This window comes from Synchytrium microbalum (assembly GCF_006535985.1).
Source record: "Synchytrium microbalum strain JEL517 chromosome Unknown SmJEL517_scf0012, whole genome shotgun sequence".
NCBI lineage: Eukaryota > Fungi > Chytridiomycota > Chytridiomycetes > Synchytriales > Synchytriaceae > Synchytrium > Synchytrium microbalum.
In genome coordinates, this window is record NW_022158361.1 from 229,205 (window position 1) to 251,386 (window position 22,182).

Consider the following 22,182-nt stretch of genomic DNA (forward strand, 5'->3'; position numbering starts at 1 on the left):
GTCGATAGTGTCTTGCCAAAGGTTGCTTCTAGTGTATTTACACTCACTCCCGACTCGATAATGGAGGGTGAACGTAGTGAGGAACCACAATCAGACAATTATATAGTGCAACAGCAGCACCAACAGCCACAGTCACAACAACAATAGCAGGACGACAATTCTCCTTTGATGGTCGAGATGGATCAGCGAGCAGTTTTTGCTTCAACAGAGCCTGTCGTAAAGCATGAAGGTTTGGGAAAACAGCAGCAATATCTAGCACCACCAGCACCTTCCGATGACGATAACTCTTCCTCAGTATCTGAAAAAGAGATCGACACTGACCACAGTGATGTATATGTTCCCAAGCCCACCGTTAGTAGATCTGGAGGAATACGTCAGCCAATTGCTCGTGGTACTCGTGGAAGACCAAGGACGAGACCGCGATCTCCAGCATCCAGTGTGGAGTCTCCCAAACGATGTGGTGTATCGGTAGGTGTAATGGTAGTCCTCGACCAGCTCGTAACCTCGAGCTACTACTCTAAAGAAGCCGGGGCAGCAAGCAGCAGCAGCTGTAAAAAGGGATGCAGCCGCTGCAGCCGACCCTCTTCCGATGAGTAATCCACAGCAACTGACCGAACTAGTAGTTTCACAAGGACACGCTGGTGCCACTATCGTACAGGAATTTAGTCACCTCGGATTTGATTTACAGTGTCGAGTAGATCAAACTTGGCCTGATGATGTTATGGAAAGGACGCAATCAACTATAGCCAATTCACCAGCAGTCTCTATCGCTATTGACGACCGAGGTGATTTCATGCGATGGGAAGGTGCTCGAGAATCTTAATTGGAGCCAGCTATGAACGAGTTAGCTCATTCTAATGGTTTGGAATCTCAACCCCGTTTCATGATGCAAGCTTCTTCACTTGCCATGATGTATGGTCCCTATAGCATAATGATGCACCATCCGTCTGCTACTGCCAACCAAAGGATGTTGTCGCCTGATACTCGTCTTGTAATGATGGGTAATAAAGGTGGTCCAAGTACAGCTGACAGTCATGTAATGGATATGCTAGTGGATGGAGACTCTCAAGCTATCAGTAACAACACCAAACATCTTCAACAACCGCTACATATGATGTCAACACCACCAGCAACGAATCCGGATGCGACACCATACACGTCTCTTGAGCCATCCCCTAGTCACGGAGTAGAACAGGGTAAATACAATATAATGGGTTTATCTGATGGGTGGAGTAACTTTTGGAATTGGATGGCTGCTCATGCCTCGAACCGCCTTTGCGACTGGATTACGTCTTTTGGCTGGCAACCGGATCAAATAGAATAGCAACAAGAACAATACGTATAAAAGGGACGCTATTCGGTTTACTGATTGGCTCTAGAGTACAGGACTTTGTTTAGGTCTTATATTTCTTTGGTGTTTAGTTTAGTGAGGGCTTCCATGTCCCTCCTACTTTTGTATCAGTACCTGCTTTATTTAAAATTTGTTAGAATAGAAAACTCTTGAAGAAACCAGAAAAATTCGAATCTGCTATGCCACTACGTATTATCATACTTCTTGTCTTATTGTGTTGATGCAAAATGTTGTTTTACAAAATGATTCGTTTCTGGGCTCCTTTACCGAACATACAATTTCATCATCCTCATCTTCTCTCTTTATGAAAATAGACACATCATCCAACTAATTTAACAAAGTCCAAACCCCCTTCAAACGCAAAATATAAAGAGAATCCACAGAAACACCCCCTAAATTGAACACACTTTCTCTCTTCCAATCTCTCTCCTCAATGAGCCTTTTCATCACTTCGAAATCCGATCGTAATTATTGTTCACCACCACTACCACCATCCAGTCTCCCTAGACTTCCAAACGGCTGCAAGTATGGATCAGAGAAGAGAGGCTCTTCGCCACCATGAGAAGGCTCCTGGTGTGGAGTCTGTTGCTGTTGGTAACCACCTATACTGGGAGCACTATTCTCAAGTGGTCGATTAAGTGGTACAGGGAGCTGTTGTTTGGTGGTTAGCCTAGCGTATGCAGCCGATGCACCATTACTATTGATTCGTATCATTGCTGCATTGACGGCCTCTGGAGCAGCCCAATCATATGGGCCTTGCCCTGATCCTTGACTCGGCGATGGTACACGAGAAGCGTATGGTGTCGTATCTGCATTCGTTGGAGGTGGCGTTGGCATCATGTGCAGTGGCTGTTGAAGATGGCTGCTGCTATTACTGATATATTGAGAGTCTGCACCCAGTGGCAGGTTCATCATCTGATTGCCAGCAATGCTTAAATTATTACCCATCATTACATGTGGTGGATGAGGGGGTGGCATCATTCGGTTAGCAGTAGCAGACGGGTGGTGCATCATTCGGTTAGCAGTAGCAGACGGGTGGTGCATCATTATGTTATAGGGATTGTACATCATATCTAGTGGAGAAGCTGGCGCCATTGACAATTGTTCAGATTCCATATCATTAGAATGAACCACCTCATTCATAACTCGCTCCAGTTCAGCCTCTGAAGCACCTTCCCATGCCATGACATCACCTTGGTCGTCAATAGCGATACAACCAGCTGGTGGATTGGCTATAGTTGACACCCTCCACTCCGTAATACCACCACGCCAGGTTTGACCTACTCGAGGCTGCAAATCAAACCCAAGTTGACTGAATTGCTGTAGGATATTGGCAGCAACTTGTCCTTGTGAAGCTACTAGTTCAGCTAGTTGCTGTGGATTACTCATCGGAGGGGGTTTCGCTGCAGCGGCTGCTTCCCGTTTTACGGCTGCTGCCGCTTGCTGTTGCAGCTTCTTAAGAGTAGCAGCTCGAGGTTTACGAACTGGTTGAGGAGTACCACCACTGCCATTACTTCCTACCGATACACCTCGTCGTTTGGGAGGTTCTACACTGGATGCTGGAGATCGCGGTCTCGTTCTTGGTCTTCCACGAGTACCACGAGCACTTGGCTGACGTATTCCTCCGGATCTACTAACGGTGGGCTTAGGAACATATACATCACTGTCATCAGTGTCGATCTCTTCTTCGGATGATGAAGAAGAGTTATCGTCATCGGAAGCTGCTAGTGGTGCCAGGTAATGTTGCTGGTCTCCTAAGCCTTCATGCTTTACGACAGGTTCTGGTGATGTATATACTGCTGGCTGATCCATCCCGACCATCAAATGAGAATTATCAAACTGCTGATGATGTTGTAATTGTGGCTCATGTTGCTGCGGCTGTTGCACTATATCATTATCCGACTGTGGTTCCTCACTATGTTCGCCCTCCATGGTCGAGTCAGGAGTGAGAATGGATCCAGTAGAGGTAACCTTTCGCAAGGCACCATTAACTCGGGTGCTGACTGGATTTCCAGATTCAATATATGCGACTGGACTACTCGAACCTCCTCCTGCAGCGTCTTTATGATGTTCCTCTGCAAGACTCTCAATCAACGACGAGTTGACTCTGTCAGGATCATTCTGTCGTTCAGCCAGAGCACTGATCCATACAGCTCTCATATCAGCTTTATTTGGGCATGTCTTTTTCAAACAGCGACATAATCGTTCTCTTGTAGGATGCTTCAGTCCAGTGAGGATCTAGGTCATGAAGATCGTGTTAAGCATTGGTGACGATGAGAGACTTGGTTCTACTCAATATCTATCCGTAACTTACTTCAAGAACAACTGCACAATCAATGAAGCGATAAGCTTGAGCTCTAGTCAAATCAAACCGATTCTTGAAATATGCTTGCACCTATGATGAACACAAGTTGTGAGTACTCTGCAGGCCCAAAGCAGCGAAAGAGTATGCTCACAGAGGTTGCTACTACCTATTCATTCAAAGAAAAGGAGTATCAGCACAAATTCTTCGTATTCAGAGCAACTCATTTCAACACTACTCACTCGATACAGTTTCTCATTAACAATCTTTTGCAACCCCGTCACAGATCGTTTGAATGCCGCAGCACCTTTACGTTCTTTTGCCGCCTTTTCAGTGGGATGTAGTATAGACCAGTCAATCTCATGCTCGACTAGTTCCAATGCACACATTTCAGGATTGTGTGGTTGAGTGTATGAGACGGGAGGACGTGGTGGTTCAGGCACCGAATCGACGTCATATGGACTGGTTGGAGCACTGGGCGATTCTGGCGATGGAGAGGGAGTTGGTGTTGGATCTGGGGACATGACTGAGACTCTCACGCGAGTTCGTTTCGGCCTGTCTGCAGGCATTATGGATGAAAGGCTAGCCTGCTGCTGTGATATATGTATCTGATCGATCTAAACTGCTATGATGATTTATATGAATCTATGGGGAAACGATGTAGGTTAGCTGTGTTTGTGAAATGTTTGAAAGATGGGAATGTATGATGTTGATTTGAGGTGAACCATTTGAATGAAAAGGGCATACAATAGCTCCGTCAGGCTAGACGCATATGTAATATAGCAACTTACGAATGCAGGTGATTTCGTCGCTCTGCAGAGCTCCTCGTTCGATTGGTGGTTTGTCCTTTAGAATAAGCTTTGACAATTACGCTTGACCAGACCAAATGACAGATTTCCGAATAGAGCGAGCAAGCTGAATCAGTTGAACATACCCTGTATCAATATGAATGCTGTCTTGAACTATGGTTCCGAGGCCTGAATTCGTCGTAAAAGTAACTTTGAATTCTTTCCAAATGTTGCAGGACGAGTTGAACGCAAGAATCAAAACTCGGAACATTCCAACAGAGAGGGTCATTCGAAATCATACGAAACTATTCACCATTTCGCGATGGATCTTTACATGTCGGAAACCCTGCTCTGATCTGATATATTTGTAGGCATTTTATAAACCTTAAACAGCCTTATTGCATCTTGGATACCACTAAACCAAGACCAGCTGCAATGAGACCACCGATTGCAGCAGCGCCCAGGAAACCCTAGCAAATACACGTTTGAACATTCAGTTCCAAGTCATCAGAGCTTCTCAGTGAAACACACAAAATATGAGTTCGTTGTACTTACTTGGAGCTTCTCAGAAGATTCGAGCTTTGCCTTCAACTCAGTGTTCTTCTTGAGCAAGAACTCATTGTATCCTTCAAAAACGACCCGAAAGACATTGTAAGCCAAAGGTCTCAACAACCAGCGACAAAATAAAACGCACGTTTGACGCCAGCTTCTTGTCTGTGAGTACCTAATTATCATTATAATAGATGTCAATACCAAACCAGAACTCGACAAAGCTTAACAAGAAAAGGTTTGTGACATTACCATCGCAAAATGGAGCATTTCCAGTCAATTTGCAACCACACAAGTAGTAGTCCTTGGTCTCTTCGACCTTGAAGGCCTTGGGCTTGAATTCAGTGCCCTTGTGAGAGCCATCACCTAGCAAGTTTGAATTCAGCAAAAAAGACAGTTGAGGTCACTGGATGTCGTGTCGACGTAGATAGCAGCTGTGACTGGTACTGCGAGTACCACCGTTCTTGTTACATATAACCAGTCCAGTACTCACAGAAAGGCTGGTTTTGACCTAAACAGTGAGTGGACAACGAGGTCAGTATCGTCGTTGTGGAATCTCAGATCGTCATATTGTCAAAGTCTTGTCGAATCTCAGTTGATGGCAACAATATTAACTGACGACAAAATTTCGGCTGACTTTGATCAACTGATGAATATCTGCCAAACACTCAAATGCTTCCGGTTTGACAGAATCTAAACACGTCGACCACAAACGACCGTCGTTCCAGTACTCACTCTTTCCACAGGCACAGTAATAGTATTCCTACTCGAAATCGATGAGCTTTTCGGTCTAGATCTCCATGCATAATGCAGCTTTCAAAGCAAACAATGCACCAACCTTTCCAGCTTCCAGTTTTACCTAAAGAATGGGAAGATGAACACATATTAGATGTTGCTCAGCTTGTAATGAAAATGAATTTCTCAGACGTTCAACATACACCAAAGGGCTTTGGTTGAACGAAATCAGGTAGAGGCTGTCGATTTGCATGTAACATTCGTGGAGCAAGTTCAAGGTTACGATGACAAAGGGGCACGATAATAAATTTCAATTTGGATATAATATTCATGGTGCCAATATTCAAAGTTTGGAAACATGAAGATGGTGATTGCAATGCCAAGCGAGAAATGTTCATATGCGAGAGATATCAATAGAGAACAAAGTAGTTAGTAACACACATAATAAAAATTGATTCAACTTGTATACGTACAGCAGCAGGAGCAGCTGGAGTGGCCATTTCGTAGTTCTTGTAAGTTGCAAAATGTGGGAAGTAGATGGAAGTCAAGTGTTGGAAGTTAGAGCTAAGAACCATAGGCACGAACCGGAGGACGAGAAAGATGGTCTAAACTGAATTGCAAACGTATTTGACGCGTCACTATTGCATTCGCCATATCTTGTATCGTTTACAAACAGCCTCGACAAACAGCCTCGACACACAAGGGGACGATTCGCAGATGGCATACAAGGAAGTTGGATCAAATTATCTCAATTGAGAAAGTAGGCACTGCCGACTGTTGATACGAATTCCTTGGCGAGCATATACCTCAGAACCACGCACCACGTTGTACATGCGGATATCAAACTCCATTTTGCTTTTTTCAAATCACAATTGCGGTTGTGAACTATCCAACTCAGATAACTCAATTCTCTTCCTTCATCACACCAAGAAAACCCAATCGGAAGCAATCTACAACGTGTCAGAGCCTTACCAAGACTCTTATCTCCCCAGTAGGTGGTTTATCTGGTCATCGTTTGTCGAATTGCGATTCACAGGCACACTTTACAACGTTTTGGTGGTTTGAGCGCTTGATTTGCACCTCTCCACTACCACAGCACGTTTCAACCCATGTTCAAATCTGATATTATCTCCAATTTCTTCATTATTAGTTCCAAATCATGGTCGTACCATACATTCCTGAAGCTCCATCAGCAAAAGACGCTGGTGAATGGGGGCTTGGACTCGCAAACTCTGCTGAAATGCCAGTCCCAGTTAAACTTCACGTGACTGGCAATCTACCTGAATGGCTGGCTGGTCAACTGTTCCGAGCTGGGCCTTCCAAATTCGAAATCCCATTGACCAAGGACATTCAAGCTAAAACTGGCAAGAAAACATACTCGATTCACCATTGGTTTGATGTAAGTGCTCCGTCTCTTACGAACTTTTGTTTTGGTGGTGGTATTCCACCTTGCCAGACAACAACGATCTAAAGACGTGCATCTAAAATCTCACAACCTACATTCTCTGCTTTTTGCAGGGCATGTCAGTAATCCATCGCTTCGATATCCGCACAGACGGATCAGTCTGGTACTCTTCTCGCGCTACTGCAAACGGCGAAGAAGCAGCCATTTCCGAATCTGGAATCTCTGGTGTCGCTTTCGCCCAACGTGATATCTGTCGAAGTCTCTTCAAGAAGGTCTTTACGACGTTCACGGCACTGACAGGGATTGCACGACCTGCGTCTTCTGGGAAACCTGATTCTGCAAAGTGAGTTCCTGTTCAACCACGCAAAGCCTACTTAACCTAATGACTATGATGTATCTTAGTGTGGGCGTTACAGTCTCGCTAAACTACCCACTAGCCAAATCAGCCCGAAAATCAACCAGCACGGGCAACGAACCATTAACGCTACTCGTCAAAACTGATGCCAACATATTGCAAGAATTGGATCCAGTCACGCTGGAACCTGTGCGAGTTTTCAACTATACGGAGATCAATCCGGCTTTTCCTGGTGCATTGTCTGCTGCTCATCATCAGTTTGATGCTAGTAAGTCTACTCTCGCAGCATTTATGCCAGCGTCTTGGATTGTGTTATTGATGTTTCTCAATGTTAGGCACCCGTGAATACTACAACTACACAATCGAATTCGGACCAAAAACTAAATTCCACTTATTCACCATCTCGGAAGCTAACCCCAAGGGACGTTTGCTTGTGACAATCAACAATTGTATTCCTGCATATGTGCATTCGTTTACTCTTACCGACAAATAGTAAGTTATAGTCTGACTTCGTATGCTGAACTAAATGAAAACTAAAGGAAACCCCACATAGCATCGTAATCCCATTTTACCCGTACTCGGTATCAATCGGCGGCGTGTCTGTCCTGTGGCACCAAAACGTTTTGGACTCGCTGGTTTGGGACGGATCAAAGGAAACACGGCTAGCTGTCGTTGATCGAAAGAGTGGTGCTCACGTTGCTGTAAGTTGCCTTAGCTTTAAATGGGCCCAGTCACATAGTAGACACTGACTTTATCAATTCCATTTAGACATACGTGACAGACTCATTCTTCGCTTTCCACACAATCAATGCATGGGATGCGGGTGACGATATCATCTTTGAGTAAGTGTTTTCGCCAGCGAAAAAAGATATTATCACTGGAAGCATGTAGCTCACAGACAAACCAACTCACTAGCACATGTGGGGTAGACGACGCAACCCTCGTAACGGACTTTTACTTAAACAACATGCGCAAGAAGGGTGGTCTCACTAAATTCCCTCGAGTGCGTCGCTACGTCTTGAGCAACTTGAGTCAGGCTATCAAAACTCATGATCCTAATGATGCGACCTTGACGCCATCTGCAGCATCAAAGGCACCAAAGGCTTCTTTCACGGTATATGAATGTACCAGGTCACCTGTTTTTTCTTCAACAAACACTAACACGCCTCTTTCCCATAGATCATATCAACAGTCGGCGTCGAACTCCCACGCTTCAACCCGCACTACCACCGCAAGCCATACCAATACGTATACGGCATCTCTACCAAATCGGATTTCATCGACGCGTTATGTAAAGTGGATGTTACAGGTGTTGACGCCGCCAAAGTATGGTCTGAACCACACTGCTATCCAGGCGAACCAGTGTTCATGCCTTCACCAAATGCCACGGCTGAAGATGATGGAGTTATATTGAGTGTGGTGTTGGATGCTAGTAAAGGGAGCTCGTTCTTGCTGGTGCTGGATGCACATACGTTTGTGGAGGTTGCGAGAGCTGGGTTTGAAAAGGACCATGTAATACCGTTTGGCTTTCATGGGGCGTTCAACAGCGTTGGAAAATAGGTGGTGAGAAGTACTGTGGTGTCCTCTTATATAACTCTGTTATGATTTCTTTATGTTGTAGTTATGTCGTAGTCTTGCTTATCTCATAAACCCCAATGTTGTCAACTCCACTATATGTCTGCGACGGCAATACTTTTCGTATCTGATTTTCTTCTGCTGATGATTCCATATTCCCATCGTCAGCGCAAAACTGCAGTTCGAAACCAATAAAATCATATTGGACAAGACCTTCTTTGTTGTGTGTGTTTGAGGATATATGTTCATTTCAATTATTACATAAACAATGCAGCTGAGTGCGATAGTGAATTGATTGGTACGTTGCTTTTGTCTATATGTTGTTGTTTTTAAAAGGTAAAGTTCCTAGACAGCATCTCATAAGTCAAGAAGATGACAGCAGAAGTAGGTGCAGATCTCGCGACAGTAATGGTACACCCTCTATAGAATCCCCTGATACCTTCACCGCGGTACAAGTCTCGTCCAACCTGGAAGAATGATGGTCGTTTCGGTTTGCCGTCTCGTCCAATCTTGGTGGATGATGAACTCAGGCCCAGTTCTTCTGCAGTTTGCTGGCGGGATTTGATTACGTCTGCTGGGAAGAGGGCTGCGTTGTATGACTATGTAGAGCAGGGGAATGTGTTAATTGTAGAGAAAATAAAAATGTATCTTTTAAAGAACCCACGACACTCACCATGCCAGCGAGAGCACCAGCTCCCATCAACTGAATAGGACTCAGGTCCTCCTTCCCATTCAGCTTGACATCCCTGTCTACAATCCATCGACAAACAAGTTCATACACACCAAACCATGCAGCACCACCTCCAGCCTCTCTCAAAAAGGTTCCAAACTGGCCTTGGTAGAGTCCAGCAACCCCATGCGTTTTGATTGTATGCGAAATTACGTGTATAGGTCCTCTATAAACAAGTGGAGTTTTGGTTGTTGCTGTGGTAGTAGTGACAGGTGGCGGCGGTGGTTCGGAAGGGTGTCCCGAGAATGGTATTCGTGGTGGACGTGCTTTTGGTGTTGGATGTGATGTTGTTGGTGATGGTATAGATGGCTTGGTAGTCACATTACTAGTATTACTATTATTGGTATTATTATTATTATTATATAGCCGGTTGACGTCCTGTACTTGTAGTTTACATTTAACGAGCTCTATAGGAGTGAGGATGAAGGACACTACCCCTCCGGATAGGAAACCGGCCAATGCGAGTTGTTGGACTGACAGAGCTTCGTTGGGATTGGATGATGTATGAGTGCGTATGAGGTTTTGAATATGATTGTATGAGAAGAAGAGAACCGAGTTCTCGACCATAGATCCAACCAGAGGTGGCGACAAGCCCTGGTAATAATCAAGGTTAGAATATTGCTTTGTATCGAACACAAACCCCGCTTACCTTGTACAAACCCAAAACACCTTCTGATCTGACAGTCTTTATGAAGCAGTCTATGGCACCTCGAAAGCGTGGTGCCGTTCCAGGCTCCGGTAGTGGTTGCGTTTGCAAACGAACCTTGACTGTATCAAATGGGAATTCCACAATTTTACCAGTGAAGCCTGCCACCTTCAGAAAAGCATATGACGTGTCAAAAACCATCCATGTGGACTCCAAATGACATAAATTCTGTTTTCATAGTCGCAATGACCAGAGATGCGTCCTCAAACTCCCCCCTCCACAACGTGGTAGTTCAAACAATCCGTGGCAAGTCGCAAACAACAGATGTATAGGATTGCCACACCCACAAACTCCAATATACAAGAAGCCAGCCACCAAATTTTACACGTGGCATATGAATATGTATCAATGCAATTTGGATGGCAACTTACAGACCCAAAGATCAAATCGGCCGTCCTTGAATCCTTTGCCAATTTAACATCCTCCTTCATTTGGCCCAGTCTCTCCCCTAGAGACTCGACAGGCGAGACAGTGGCGGCCGTGGCCATATCAGCTACTCTGTCCTGAGCCAGCGATTAGCGTCTTGTCCTTGAACACCTGCTGGGACTGATGTGTATATGTTTCGAATTGAGGGTTTTTGGTTGGGTCGAATGATTCGACGCTATACACTGGGTTCTTGTTTCTTGTGGAGTCAGGGTGCAGTGGATTGTCGCGTCTGATATCAAGATACATCACGAGTTGCAGAAAATCACGTCCTTTCTAGTATATTATAGCTCAATCTCTTGTCAAATCAAAAGAATATAATATCCCAATAGTACTCCTGATCACTATAACCGCGACGACGCGTCCTGATTCAGCATATGCGATTCTTTCAGATTTCCGAGGCTTCCCTTGTTGGTTGACACTTCAAACCATGTTGCTTAAGTTTGCAATGAGTTTATGCCAATACGTCACTTGAAAACCAGCATTGATCCTCTCAAATAAAGACGTATAATCAATACATGATGTAATATAATAAGGCATGCTTGGCAAACAATTTGAGTTCTAATCGTCCCCCTTGAGCTTAAACCGTACTTCCAAAAACACACGGAAAGTCACAACGTTGACACCAAGTAGCAGAAATGGACAAGGCCAAAGAACGCATCAACTCGATTGCAAAGCACATAAGCTCGGCCAATAAGGACGAGAAGGATTCTGCTGCTCCCAATGTCCTAGAAGCAGCTGTAACGACAACACAAACTCCAGCGAAACGCAAACTGGCTCTCGCAGCTGAGAAGCAGAAAAGGGAGTCTTGGGCCGTAAGTTTTCTTCGGCTGCAATCTTGGTTCAAAGCAGAGTGATCACTATTTGGTGTGACTCTTGTTTTGGTGGAATTTGTTTTGTGGTTCCACGATGTGTTCATCAAGGACAAAAACCACATCCTGCAGGTGCTCATACCTCTATATTTGATATCATAGGATGCTGTTGAAGAACTCGAAACACGACGCAAACTAGCTGCGGTCCTTAACGAAGAAGACCCAGGAATACAAAGACAGAGATTGCAAGGCAAACTCACTGCCAGAGAACGTGTAGCTTTGATTTTGGATGCTGGTAGTTTGCGTGAATGGGGTTCTACAGCTGGGAAAGCAATTCGAGATCCAAAGACTGGCAAGCTTAAAGAGTTTGTGAGAGCAAACTTCGTGGCTGGAAGAGGCAAGATTCGAGGGAAGGACGTGATTGTTGGTGCTGATGATTTTTCTGTTCGTGGTATGTAGTGTTGTAGTCTTTCTTGTGCTTGGCGGTACGTTGCTCAATCTCATCTTGCTTCGAAGGTGGACATGCTGATGGTGGAATCGCTAGAAAGTCGCTTTACACGGAGCAAATGGCAATTGAACTCCGTTTGCCGTTGATAAGATTATTGGACGGCAGTTCTGGAGGTGGATCCGTGACCACATACTTGAGTACTGGACGCACGTATATTCCTGCTATGTCTTCAGTCAGTATCATGAACAGACTTCTGAAGATTTCTCCAGTTGGAGCTTGTATTTTGGGCCCTGCAGGTACTTTGATGCCTTTTTCTTGTTTGAATATCATTTCCAATACTGCTGAGCCTCACTCTTTGAAGTCCCTTAACATCAATTTTCGGTGCCTGTAGTTGGAGCTGGTGCAGCACGAGCCACGCTTACTCACTTCGTAGTAGCGGTTGCTGGATTGAGTCAACTTTTCGCGTATGTCTCAAGCAACTGTTATTCTGATGCAATGTGTACAAAATGCTCAATTCCAAACAAAATCTCCAGTGCAGGTCCACCAGTCGTCCAATACGCAACGTTTGAAACCGTTACCAAGGAAGAACTTGGTGGTTCTCATATCATGGGTGCTAACGGCACATTTGATAACATTGTTGGTTCTGAACTCGAAGCCTTCGAAACCATGGCCAAATGGTTGTCGTACCTTCCAACCAATAGGCACGAGCTACCGGCTCGAATCGCTCCTCCAAAAGCTATTCCAGGTAATAATAGCTTCCTTGTGAGAATCCTCTAGCTGTTCCTTCTGACACTGAGACTTTCAAACCAGATCAATCCGTACTCCTCAACGCAATCCCCAAAAAGAGACAACGACAATACGATCCTCGAACAGCCTACTTGTCAACCATCATGGATCCCAACACATTCTTTGAGATTGGAACACACTGGGGTAACGATCTCATAACTGGATTTGCTCGTCTCGATGGATGGTCTGTGGGTGTGATTGCCGGTGATCCACGATTCAATGGAGGAGCCACTTCCGCTGCTGCTTGTCACAAAGTGAACCGCTTCGTTCAAAGTATGGCGTGTTTTGGTTTGAATACATGGCAAGACAGGTTTTTCTCATTGTTTTGAATACACTAGTTTGTGACCAGTTCAACCTTCCTATCTGCAACTTCAACGATTGTCCAGGTTTGTGGTTTGTATGCATTTTGGAGGTGTTTTGGGACTATTTCCAATCTTTCTCGATAATAGGATTTGCTGTTGGAACCAAGGCCGAAGCTGCCGGGACAATTCGTGCTGGTTCAAGACTAGCAGTCACAGTATACGATTCGACCGTCCCATGGTATACGGTTATTGTTAGACGGTTGTATGGTGTTGCTGGTGCCATTTTGGGTAAGAATACAAACGTCAACGATGCCTGGAATATCACATCGTCTAATCCACCATTCTTTAGGATGTCGTGGTGACGGTAACGTCGAAGGCGGAGGCATAAACGTACGTTGCGCATGGCCGTCCGCAGAATGGGGATCTCTTCCACTAGAGGGTGGTATTGAAGCTGCATACAAGAAAGATTTGATCAAGGATCCTTCACTTCGAGAACGATTGTTGGAACAGTTCAGAGAAGTTGCGTCTCCATTCTTGACTGCTGAGGCATTTGATATTGAAGGTGAGTTGGTCGATGTGACAAGGGTGATTTTATGAGCTGCATCTCAATAACTTTCCAATTATCCTAGAAATGGTTTCACCGGCTGATACGCGCGAACTGATGGTTGAATGGGTCAACTTGGTTTACAAGTATAGATTGCCTGAGCGTTTAGCTAAAGGTGGAAGCACTATGACCTATGCGCCTTAAAACACTGTAGTAGTATCAATAAAATCGAGTGCGTACCCTAGTGAAAGAGGGAATTGAGTCTGCTCGGTTCTGGGTGGCTTCTCGTCACGTTATTTCTATCAATACTCAACTTGCCTTCACTGAATTCACCGGACGCAGAGATACAAAGCCCCTACGGCAACTCGAACAAGAACGAACTGATTATCTCGTTATAAGGCACAATGAGCGAATTTAACATTCGTTTCACGACGAGGCCACCTACTTACAATACCTGGAGACTCAATGAGTCAAAGAACCCGCATAACACCAACATGTATTTCGGCTTCCGGCAGTTTTCCAAAACTCGTTGTCGGGCTGACTGGGCGTGAATTTTTGTGTGGGTTTTGTGGGTTGTTGCTAGGCCAAGTGAGACATGTATTTCTTCTACTTGAACCAATTCTGACGATCATCAAAGATAATTTTATAAAAAAATCGAAATTTAGTGCATAAAATATGTACCGGCTTTACGTACTTTCTCAAGTGATGGAGGTGCTGCAACAAAACATACCCGATTCGCAAGATTATGGCATTGTTCGGTGGGGATTCAGCTGTCCCATTATAGTATTGAATTATGTACAATCTCACCACTCTGAAAATTTTCTAATCGATCGGTACTAAAAAGGTCATGGTCCAATTCGACTGCACTTCATTTGGCAACCACTTTCTTTCGCCTCAAACCGCGTCCGGATCATTACAACAATCATTAAATATGCAGCGTGAATCTATATGTATTGTGTTTGTATATGGCAATGCTTTGAAAAGTGACTAAATAGAATATATACGTGGCTGATGACTAACAAAAACTTGACTACTATATAACAACGAGCGCCTTTGGTATATCAAAGACGAGTTCTATTCGGATGTGTGTGGATTGACGTTGGAGTGACTGCCCAGTCGTTTAGTGGCAGAAGAGTTGGTATATCTTTCACTGTTATATTCACTGCTTGCGTTCGGATCCGTCTGGGTTTTGTCACGATCTAGTCGAGGGTAGCATTGTTAGGAAACATAACGTCATGATCTCTCGTTCCTGAACCCGATCTACCACCAAAGACACAAGGTGCCAAGTTTCTAGTGACTGTACCTGAAGGTGCGGATGTGGTCTAGACGACACGTTGGCCGATGCCATATTCGAGTCCTGTAGTATTGATAGTGATTCCATATTACGATTACAGTTATATGAGTGCGATCTGTTGTAAATGTTTTTGGGTTAGTTGAGTGCGATGGTTATTCAGCCAAGTTTCGCCAAGTTTCTTGCTTGGTAAAGCCGATGCGACAAAAGCTTTGAAATCACACGATCTGTAAAGAATTGCGACCAAGGGGGCATCTGAGGATCCCCACAGTAGTAAAGAACCGCGACTTACTTTGTCTGATGGTTGCTGTTTGACGTTGTGGAGAAAAGAACTAGCGGTGGTGACTGACGTGGCTGCTATTGTGGTGGTTTCGTTGGACTGCTTCGATGGTAGTCTGGCTGGTAGATCTGGATGGTATAGCGTAGACCAAGAGTGTCGTTTTGTTCGTTCCTTGTCGTTCTTGTATGATTCGAGTAGTTCTGGTGGAAGTGGATCTGAAGGTTGCAGAAAAAACTGAGTCGCGTTCAGTTTCCCGGTAATTACTCAAACAAGCCACACCACAGAATGCGAAGCAGCATCCAACCGCCATGTGGCATCTTGCATCATTCATTTTTAATTGGGTGGCTATACGTCAGATATCTTATTGCGCTCTCCTGAATCTAATTTTCAAATCCCAACCAACAAACCAGACCGAATGAGTTATCTTGAGGTACCCACGACTGGATCGTGAGTCAATGAGATGGTTTTAGTACCTCAGATTAACCCTCCAAAACTTGACTCTACATTTTTTGAACAGATCACACCCATCCCGGTAGATCAAAGAGTAGAATGCACGAATTAGACTTTTTCTGAAAATTCCATGATTTTTTTCGGAGTTTCTTCAGCTATGACTGGTGTCTCGGTAGAAACGTGCAACCAGAATCTCGCTGACGAATGTCGTTCGGTTTTACGAGAATAACCAAGAACTAGGCTAAATCCCTCAAGTCGAGTACAATTTTATGAAAGGATCTACTTAATCACAGAAGTCTAGTCTCGTCTTGCTGTCGAGGATACCAGACATTCGATTTTTACGAAGTCGAGTTGTGGACATTACCAACCCCTGGTTGTATTTCATGGACGGCACACAGTTGCAAATCACTGATTATCACAAGCTATGCCGATTCGCCTGGGATCAAGTTGCTGGCACTTCGCTTTTATCTCTATATTTATCGTTGGGCTCTTTTGAGAGCAAATGACGCGTCCTAAGAGCTAGTCCTGATATATTGTATACTAGATCTTGTTATTTTGTACTTCTTGGAAACAAAATACCTGAAGAAATGACCAAACCATTGAAGTCATCACTTTCAAAACGCGAATGGCAAATCAGGACCTTCAAATACAATTTCAGTCCACCAAAAGTGAAGCAATAGCATTAAAGCGTTATTGAAAACATGACTGAGGATCTGAGTTTGCAATTTTGTACGCAAAGATCACGTTCGTGTTCTGATGTCTCCCTGCGAGAAAGGAGTTAGAATTGTTTTTGTTTTTCTTTCGTTCAACAACACGGTCAAATGGAAGGCCAATGCTGCATTAGTATCCATTCTCGTTTTCATAGAGTTCATATGTCAAACCGCAACGTGCTTTGACTCTTCGTCAACTTCTCAATCTTCAGTAGCGTTTTGATCAACGAGGGATACAACAGGCTGTTTTTGAAGTAAAGGATCAAAAAGGAGGAAGAAGAAGCTCTGATATACCGATCCAAGAACTGCAAGACTCTATTTAGTGAATTAGAGCCTTACTGTGAGAAGCGCTCGTAGACGGTGAGTTCACTATCCAGCTGTTTTTTTTGCAAAGGAGATTGAAAGTGTTGGCAACGACAATCAAAACATAAAGATTATGTTCATTTTTATCTCCTAATCGGACATTTGACATATCGTGATGGTTTTCTTTGTGTCAACTCTTCATCTACCCAACATCTCGACTCAAACTTGTCTGTGTCTTTTAGAAAACGATGACTATACCGCCTATACCATCGATGCAGGAACCGTCACCACCATCAACAATATCATCCAAACAGTCATCCACTATCTCAGAGCCTGCCGTTCCTCCACAAACCACATCGACAATACCAACTACAAAACAAGCATCATCTACTATGTCAGAGCTACCGGTCGCATCTACCAAACAATCAACATCCACTCTATCAGAGCTGCCCGCTACTCAACAGCCCACAACAGCAGTAGCAACAACAGCAGCAAACTGCAGTCAACCCAACACAAACGACACAGTTCCCTCTCTCGTCTTCATATCTCCAACAATAGACATATCACCAGCCCGTGAACTACTAGCAGCACTTTGGAAACAAGGGCTCGAACTCCAGCCTCGCATCGGAAACGTATGGAGAGCCGGTGTGCATGACTGGAGAGTGTGTACAGATAACGTGTCAACACCTAATGTAGTGGTGCTAGAAGAACACAAGACCAAAAGCGTGACAGACGAGGTGCTCAAGAAACGAGCTAGGATTCCGGAATTGGGATGGGGCGATTCTACGTATGAGACTAATCAGGCCGTCGTGAGAACAAAGAGACGTAAAGTTGCTGTTGCTGCTGCTACACCTGTAGTCGCTGCACCGTATAATCCATATAGCAATAATAATAGTAGTATGAACAGTAATAGCGGTAGTATAGGTGGTGGAATGATCATGTCAACAACACCATACGGAATGACTTATAACGTGCCATTGAGTCTCCCCTCAGCACCAGCCCCAATACTCCAACAACAGCAACCGCGACAAGTGAAGATAACCCAACAGTACGCTAATCGACCACAATCGTCTACTATGCCTCCACCACCACCGCCCCTTCAAGCCCAACAGAGAAGACCATCACTACTACAACAGCAGGGACAACCACAATCACCGATATCAGCCAGTGTAGCACAGAGTTTGAAAGACCTGTTTCCTGGTGTTAAAAGCAATAGTGGTGTTGGTACACAAGGAGGAACCACGACTGTTTCTACGTCAAGTGTGTTGTCGAGTGCAGATCAAAGAGCCATTGATGATCTGTTTGGTAGTATGTAAGAGACGCAATAGGATGGCAAAGGAAGGAACAGAAACTATATATATTTAGCTGACGTTGGAGTTTGGTATAGAGTAACGAATATACAATTTCCATCGTAAGATTAACAACACACACTTGTTTACCAGCGAAAGCGCAAAGACACTAAAGATTATTGTACAAATTTCAACTGTGTATTTCTACTTTGAGGCACTGTAAAATTAACATTACTAAGTTTCCATTATAACACAACCCACCACTCTCCACCTTTATCACACGCGCCCTCACTGAGCAAGCCCAGCAGCCTGCAAGATATTAAACACCAGATTCAACACCGTAACAACCGTCGTAACAAACAAAAACACTGTCGCAAGCGTCCCACCTCTAACAGGTAACCAACTCGGCAAAGCCCTGAACGCCGTATTCGTCACAAACCCAGCATCAGTCAATTGCGTAATCTTTCTCGATGCCAATTCATTAAACCCTTGGCCCGTTGAAGATGAATCTGTTGGTGACGTTGGCGATGAGAATTGAATCTTCCTATTATTGTGAGTTGGTCGTGTTGTTATGCTATTGTTACTGTGGATGCTGGTGATTGTGTGGTTGCTTGCTGGTGATGATAGAGTTGTATTGTCGTTATTGTTGTTGGTGTTATTTATGAGGGTTTCAGATTCGGATATCGTGGAGAGTTCGACGGTTTCGCCTCTCATGCGACGTGGTATTAGGGAGGAGAGGCGGGATCTCATTGCGTGGTTTTCTTCCGTGTCTTCTGGTATTTGCTGTTGGTTGTATATGCTTGATAAAGGGACGTTGGTTACGAACGGAAGATGTCTGTTGTGGCTGGCAGGGGTTGGAGTTATATTTGTCACGAATGGGAGACTGTGGTTCCTGCTTGGGATTATGTTTGTCACGAATGGTAGGTTGGTGTTGTTGTTTGGGATTATGTTTGTCACGAATGGTAGACTGTTGTTGCTGGGAGGTACCATCAATCTAATGAAACGGGGATTTTTCGTTCAGTAAAGACTGCATTCCATTAAACCAAAAATGGATAAATTAGCACTTACGCATTGTTCTTATACGACGCCTTTGACCTCTCATCCCCATTCCTCCACGCAACACTCCCACCAGTAGGCTTAACCCTCGACAACAACCTATTCGTAACACCCCTCCTCACTTCATCATCACGATCCGGATCCGGCACATCATCTCTCAGAATTCGTTTCAGTGCAGCATCATCATCCGTACCAGACACAGTACTACTTTCAGTACCAGTAGATACAAATGGAATGTCTCGTTCAGCAGCTGATGGTCTCATGATGGTTTGCAAACCTCGCAGTATTGATCCTCTACCTCGTTGCGGGAGTGGTTCAGCATCAACTAGGAGTGTTGTGCCTGTTATTCGTGTATGTAGCGTTGTTGTGGTTGTTGAGGTTGTTGGGAATGCGTCTGAATCTGTTGTGTCTTCTACTATTATTATACCATCTTGTTCCTGTTGCTGCAGCTGTTCTTGTAGCTCTTCGTCACCTAAAGATACACGTAGTCCAGTAAACGATGTCTGTGGACTCGACGTGCTTGATACTCTCGTTGTTCCTCTGCGGCTGTCTTCACTGCCTGTTGTTGTTCCTACTGCTGCGATATTAGGTGTTTCCATGACTGTCTTCAATTTTGGTAGACGACGGACACCTGTTGTTCTGGTAGTTGTTGTGGTATCCTCGTCAGAGGTTGTGTCTTCTACTACGAAGCAGAATGGAAGTGGTGTGTCGGGTGTTACAGGTGGTAGGCCATCATAGTTTGGATCAATACTCCCGTCGTCGATACCTCTTTGAATGGTATTCGAAGCAAAATGGATTGCTTTTAAAAGTGACTTTTGATGTCCCGTCAAGACTAGAGAGATAAAAGGTAGTGTTAGCGAGATGCATTTCAAAGCGAAAAAAAGCACTCGCGTACAACAAAGGCCATGTGAAATGCACCACGATAGCTCTCATCGTCGCCATTACCTCGATTCTCATTATATCCTCTCCGAAACTTGAGACACCTCAAATATATGACCAACGGAATAATAAAGTTGGCAACAGATGTAAATATAAGAGAGCTCCAGTTAACGAAATACGTCAACGAGCTACCGGATTGAAACGGAATCGCAACAATCCATGGCAGTACAAATGCAACAAATGTTGCTGATGATCTTCCTAATACTCGATTCTGAACTAGATTATCACGAGCGACGATGAAAAAGACTGGGATTGAGGTTACTAGAGCGACGATGGAGAAGATGTAGGTTGTTGCTTTTGAGAGGGTTTGCGGAACTCCTTGGGTTGTTAGCACTTGGAGAAGGTTTGAGCCGTTTGGGATGTTGAATGCCAAGCCAGCTAGAGTAACGATGTATTGGTTTGTGATTGCACGACGCAAAAAAAAACATTCGATCGAACAGATACATACGAATGATGCCAATAACCAAGTAAAACACAAGACCAATAGATACAGAGTACCATAAAGTCCCCTGAGTATTCACATCCTTCATCTTGATATTCACCCAAGACGGCACAATCGTTGTGAAAGCTACGCGTTCCATGGACGTCAGAACAAAAAACGAGAACGCCATATCAACTCATACTTACCAAAGTTGAGCATGATAACACCAACAACAGATTGAAATCCAGCACCTATAGCAGGGACACTGCCATTGGATCCAGCCAATGCACCACTAACCACCCACTGTATAAAAACCAACACCATGATGGCAAAGGAAACTAACAAAGGGGAGATGCAATACTCAGAGAGAATACACAGGACTTGAGTGTCTCCGCTTTGCACATACCTATCTGTAACCAGACATTCGAGTCCAAATCGACCAGTCCCATTGGAACACAAAGAATGGCGACCAACTACAAAAAGAGGATTTTATCGACTTCTGATCGCGGTAGCTAAAGCGTTTTCGGTATTCTACGTACTATCAAACCACCAGTACAAAGCATCCATTCATTTCCATATGGCGATCCCGATGATAATTCCGAAACACAAAACCATCCACTATCAGGACCAAATGATACACCACATGATCGTTTGAAGATGTCAATGATGATGTTGTCGAATGTCTAGTGAGGATGTGTATGTTAGTTCGTAGATGAGTTTACAGGGTTAGCTGTGTGTGAAGCGAAAAGTTTGTGTTTGCCAGGTCATCACACAACAATTTCGTCTGTTTTTGCCTACCTGAGCAGATAAAATAATAGCCTGTATAGCCGACGATTCCAGCGCTCCATACAGGAATATCTGCCCAGCAACATGTGATGCAGGACCAAAGTAAAAGTTGATCAAAGTACCAAACTCGACAGTGCCCTACAAAGTTTCTCCAATCAGCGTCCACGACCGTCAAAATCTCATAATGTGCGTTCAAAACACTTTGATCCAATAGATCCAATTCATGTGCTGACATACTTGAAAGTATCGGTTACCAGGTATGGCCTGCATAGCCTCGATGATAAACAGCGAGCAAAACGTAGCAACAATCCCGAAGAACACGAATAGCAGTATAGGGATTGCCCACCCGGCTTGCTGAAACAAGGGTGCAATGAACGGTATGCCAGTCCCCGTCATCCCGTTGACGAGCAAACATATGCCTCCGAGTGTCGAAACCGTCTTGATATTTGTGAGCTTTTGTTGTTTTGTAAAGTTTGTTAGTACAGAGAATCGAAAGATGATAGAGTTTCATTGAAATATATAGTAATGCCAAGAGGGTGCTTGCAACAGATCTCTCTAAAATAAGGTTCAAAATGTTGTGCAAAAAAACGGTAGGTTTTGCACCGATGTTGCTTCTTTTTGGCTTGATTGTGAGGCCCCGATGCGGTAGAGGCTGCTAAGTAATATGAATACATACCCGTTTTAGAGTACTGTTCCTCCTGAGAACTACAGAATCCTCGAATGTAACTGATGGGCTCTTCTGAGACATCATGTTGTGTTTGCCGTTTCGGAGGCGTTCAGTTCCTTCTACGTATCTTGCAGACTGAAATCCAGCTTGAATGAGTGAATGTATAGTGTATCAAATCA

General features: G+C 44.3%; 6 protein-coding genes across 6 annotated transcripts; 2 read left to right on the forward strand and 4 right to left on the reverse strand.

Moving 5' to 3' along the window:
• Positions 1 to 1,819: 1,819 nt before the first annotated feature.
• On the reverse strand, positions 1,820 to 4,222 carry SmJEL517_g02718 (uncharacterized protein; the record flags this gene model as incomplete). The annotated part of the gene is made up of 4 exons (XM_031168646.1): positions 1,820 to 3,589; positions 3,666 to 3,746; positions 3,808 to 3,822; positions 3,896 to 4,222. The coding sequence occupies 4 exons, from the start codon at positions 4,220 to 4,222 to the stop codon at positions 1,820 to 1,822; spliced, it is 2,193 nt and encodes a 730-aa protein (XP_031025411.1).
• A 614-nt stretch (positions 4,223 to 4,836) lies between these two features.
• SmJEL517_g02719 (uncharacterized protein) lies at positions 4,837 to 6,225 on the reverse strand (the record flags this gene model as incomplete). The annotated part of the gene is made up of 7 exons (XM_031168647.1): positions 4,837 to 4,911; positions 4,997 to 5,067; positions 5,136 to 5,165; positions 5,243 to 5,356; positions 5,438 to 5,501; positions 5,829 to 5,849; positions 6,199 to 6,225. The coding sequence occupies 7 exons, from the start codon at positions 6,223 to 6,225 to the stop codon at positions 4,837 to 4,839; spliced, it is 402 nt and encodes a 133-aa protein (XP_031025410.1).
• A 659-nt stretch (positions 6,226 to 6,884) lies between these two features.
• On the forward strand, positions 6,885 to 9,045 carry SmJEL517_g02720 (uncharacterized protein; the record flags this gene model as incomplete). Its single annotated transcript, XM_031168648.1, has 8 exons — positions 6,885 to 7,124; positions 7,244 to 7,473; positions 7,533 to 7,753; positions 7,821 to 7,977; positions 8,039 to 8,186; positions 8,254 to 8,327; positions 8,401 to 8,599; positions 8,665 to 9,045. 8 exons carry the CDS (start codon positions 6,885 to 6,887, stop codon positions 9,043 to 9,045), a joined length of 1,650 nt encoding a protein of 549 aa, XP_031025338.1.
• Positions 9,046 to 9,389: 344 nt separating this feature from the next.
• Positions 9,390 to 10,984, reverse strand: SmJEL517_g02721 (uncharacterized protein; the record flags this gene model as incomplete). The annotated part of the gene is made up of 4 exons (XM_031168649.1): positions 9,390 to 9,659; positions 9,734 to 10,384; positions 10,440 to 10,604; positions 10,868 to 10,984. 4 exons carry the CDS (start codon positions 10,982 to 10,984, stop codon positions 9,390 to 9,392), a joined length of 1,203 nt encoding a protein of 400 aa, XP_031025339.1.
• Positions 10,985 to 11,557: 573 nt separating this feature from the next.
• SmJEL517_g02722 (acetyl-CoA carboxylase) lies at positions 11,558 to 14,015 on the forward strand (the record flags this gene model as incomplete). Its single annotated transcript, XM_031168650.1, has 10 exons — positions 11,558 to 11,734; positions 11,894 to 12,182; positions 12,248 to 12,475; positions 12,571 to 12,643; positions 12,713 to 12,924; positions 12,990 to 13,238; positions 13,304 to 13,351; positions 13,415 to 13,555; positions 13,617 to 13,829; positions 13,897 to 14,015. 10 exons carry the CDS (start codon positions 11,558 to 11,560, stop codon positions 14,013 to 14,015), a joined length of 1,749 nt encoding a protein of 582 aa, XP_031025340.1.
• A 4,407-nt stretch (positions 14,016 to 18,422) lies between these two features.
• On the reverse strand, positions 18,423 to 21,732 carry SmJEL517_g02723 (uncharacterized protein; the record flags this gene model as incomplete). Its single annotated transcript, XM_031168651.1, has 9 exons — positions 18,423 to 19,128; positions 19,203 to 20,022; positions 20,136 to 20,507; positions 20,578 to 20,697; positions 20,757 to 20,888; positions 20,957 to 21,023; positions 21,090 to 21,233; positions 21,349 to 21,474; positions 21,574 to 21,732. The coding sequence occupies 9 exons, from the start codon at positions 21,730 to 21,732 to the stop codon at positions 18,423 to 18,425; spliced, it is 2,646 nt and encodes an 881-aa protein (XP_031025341.1).
• Between the last annotated feature and the right edge of the window lie 450 nt (positions 21,733 to 22,182).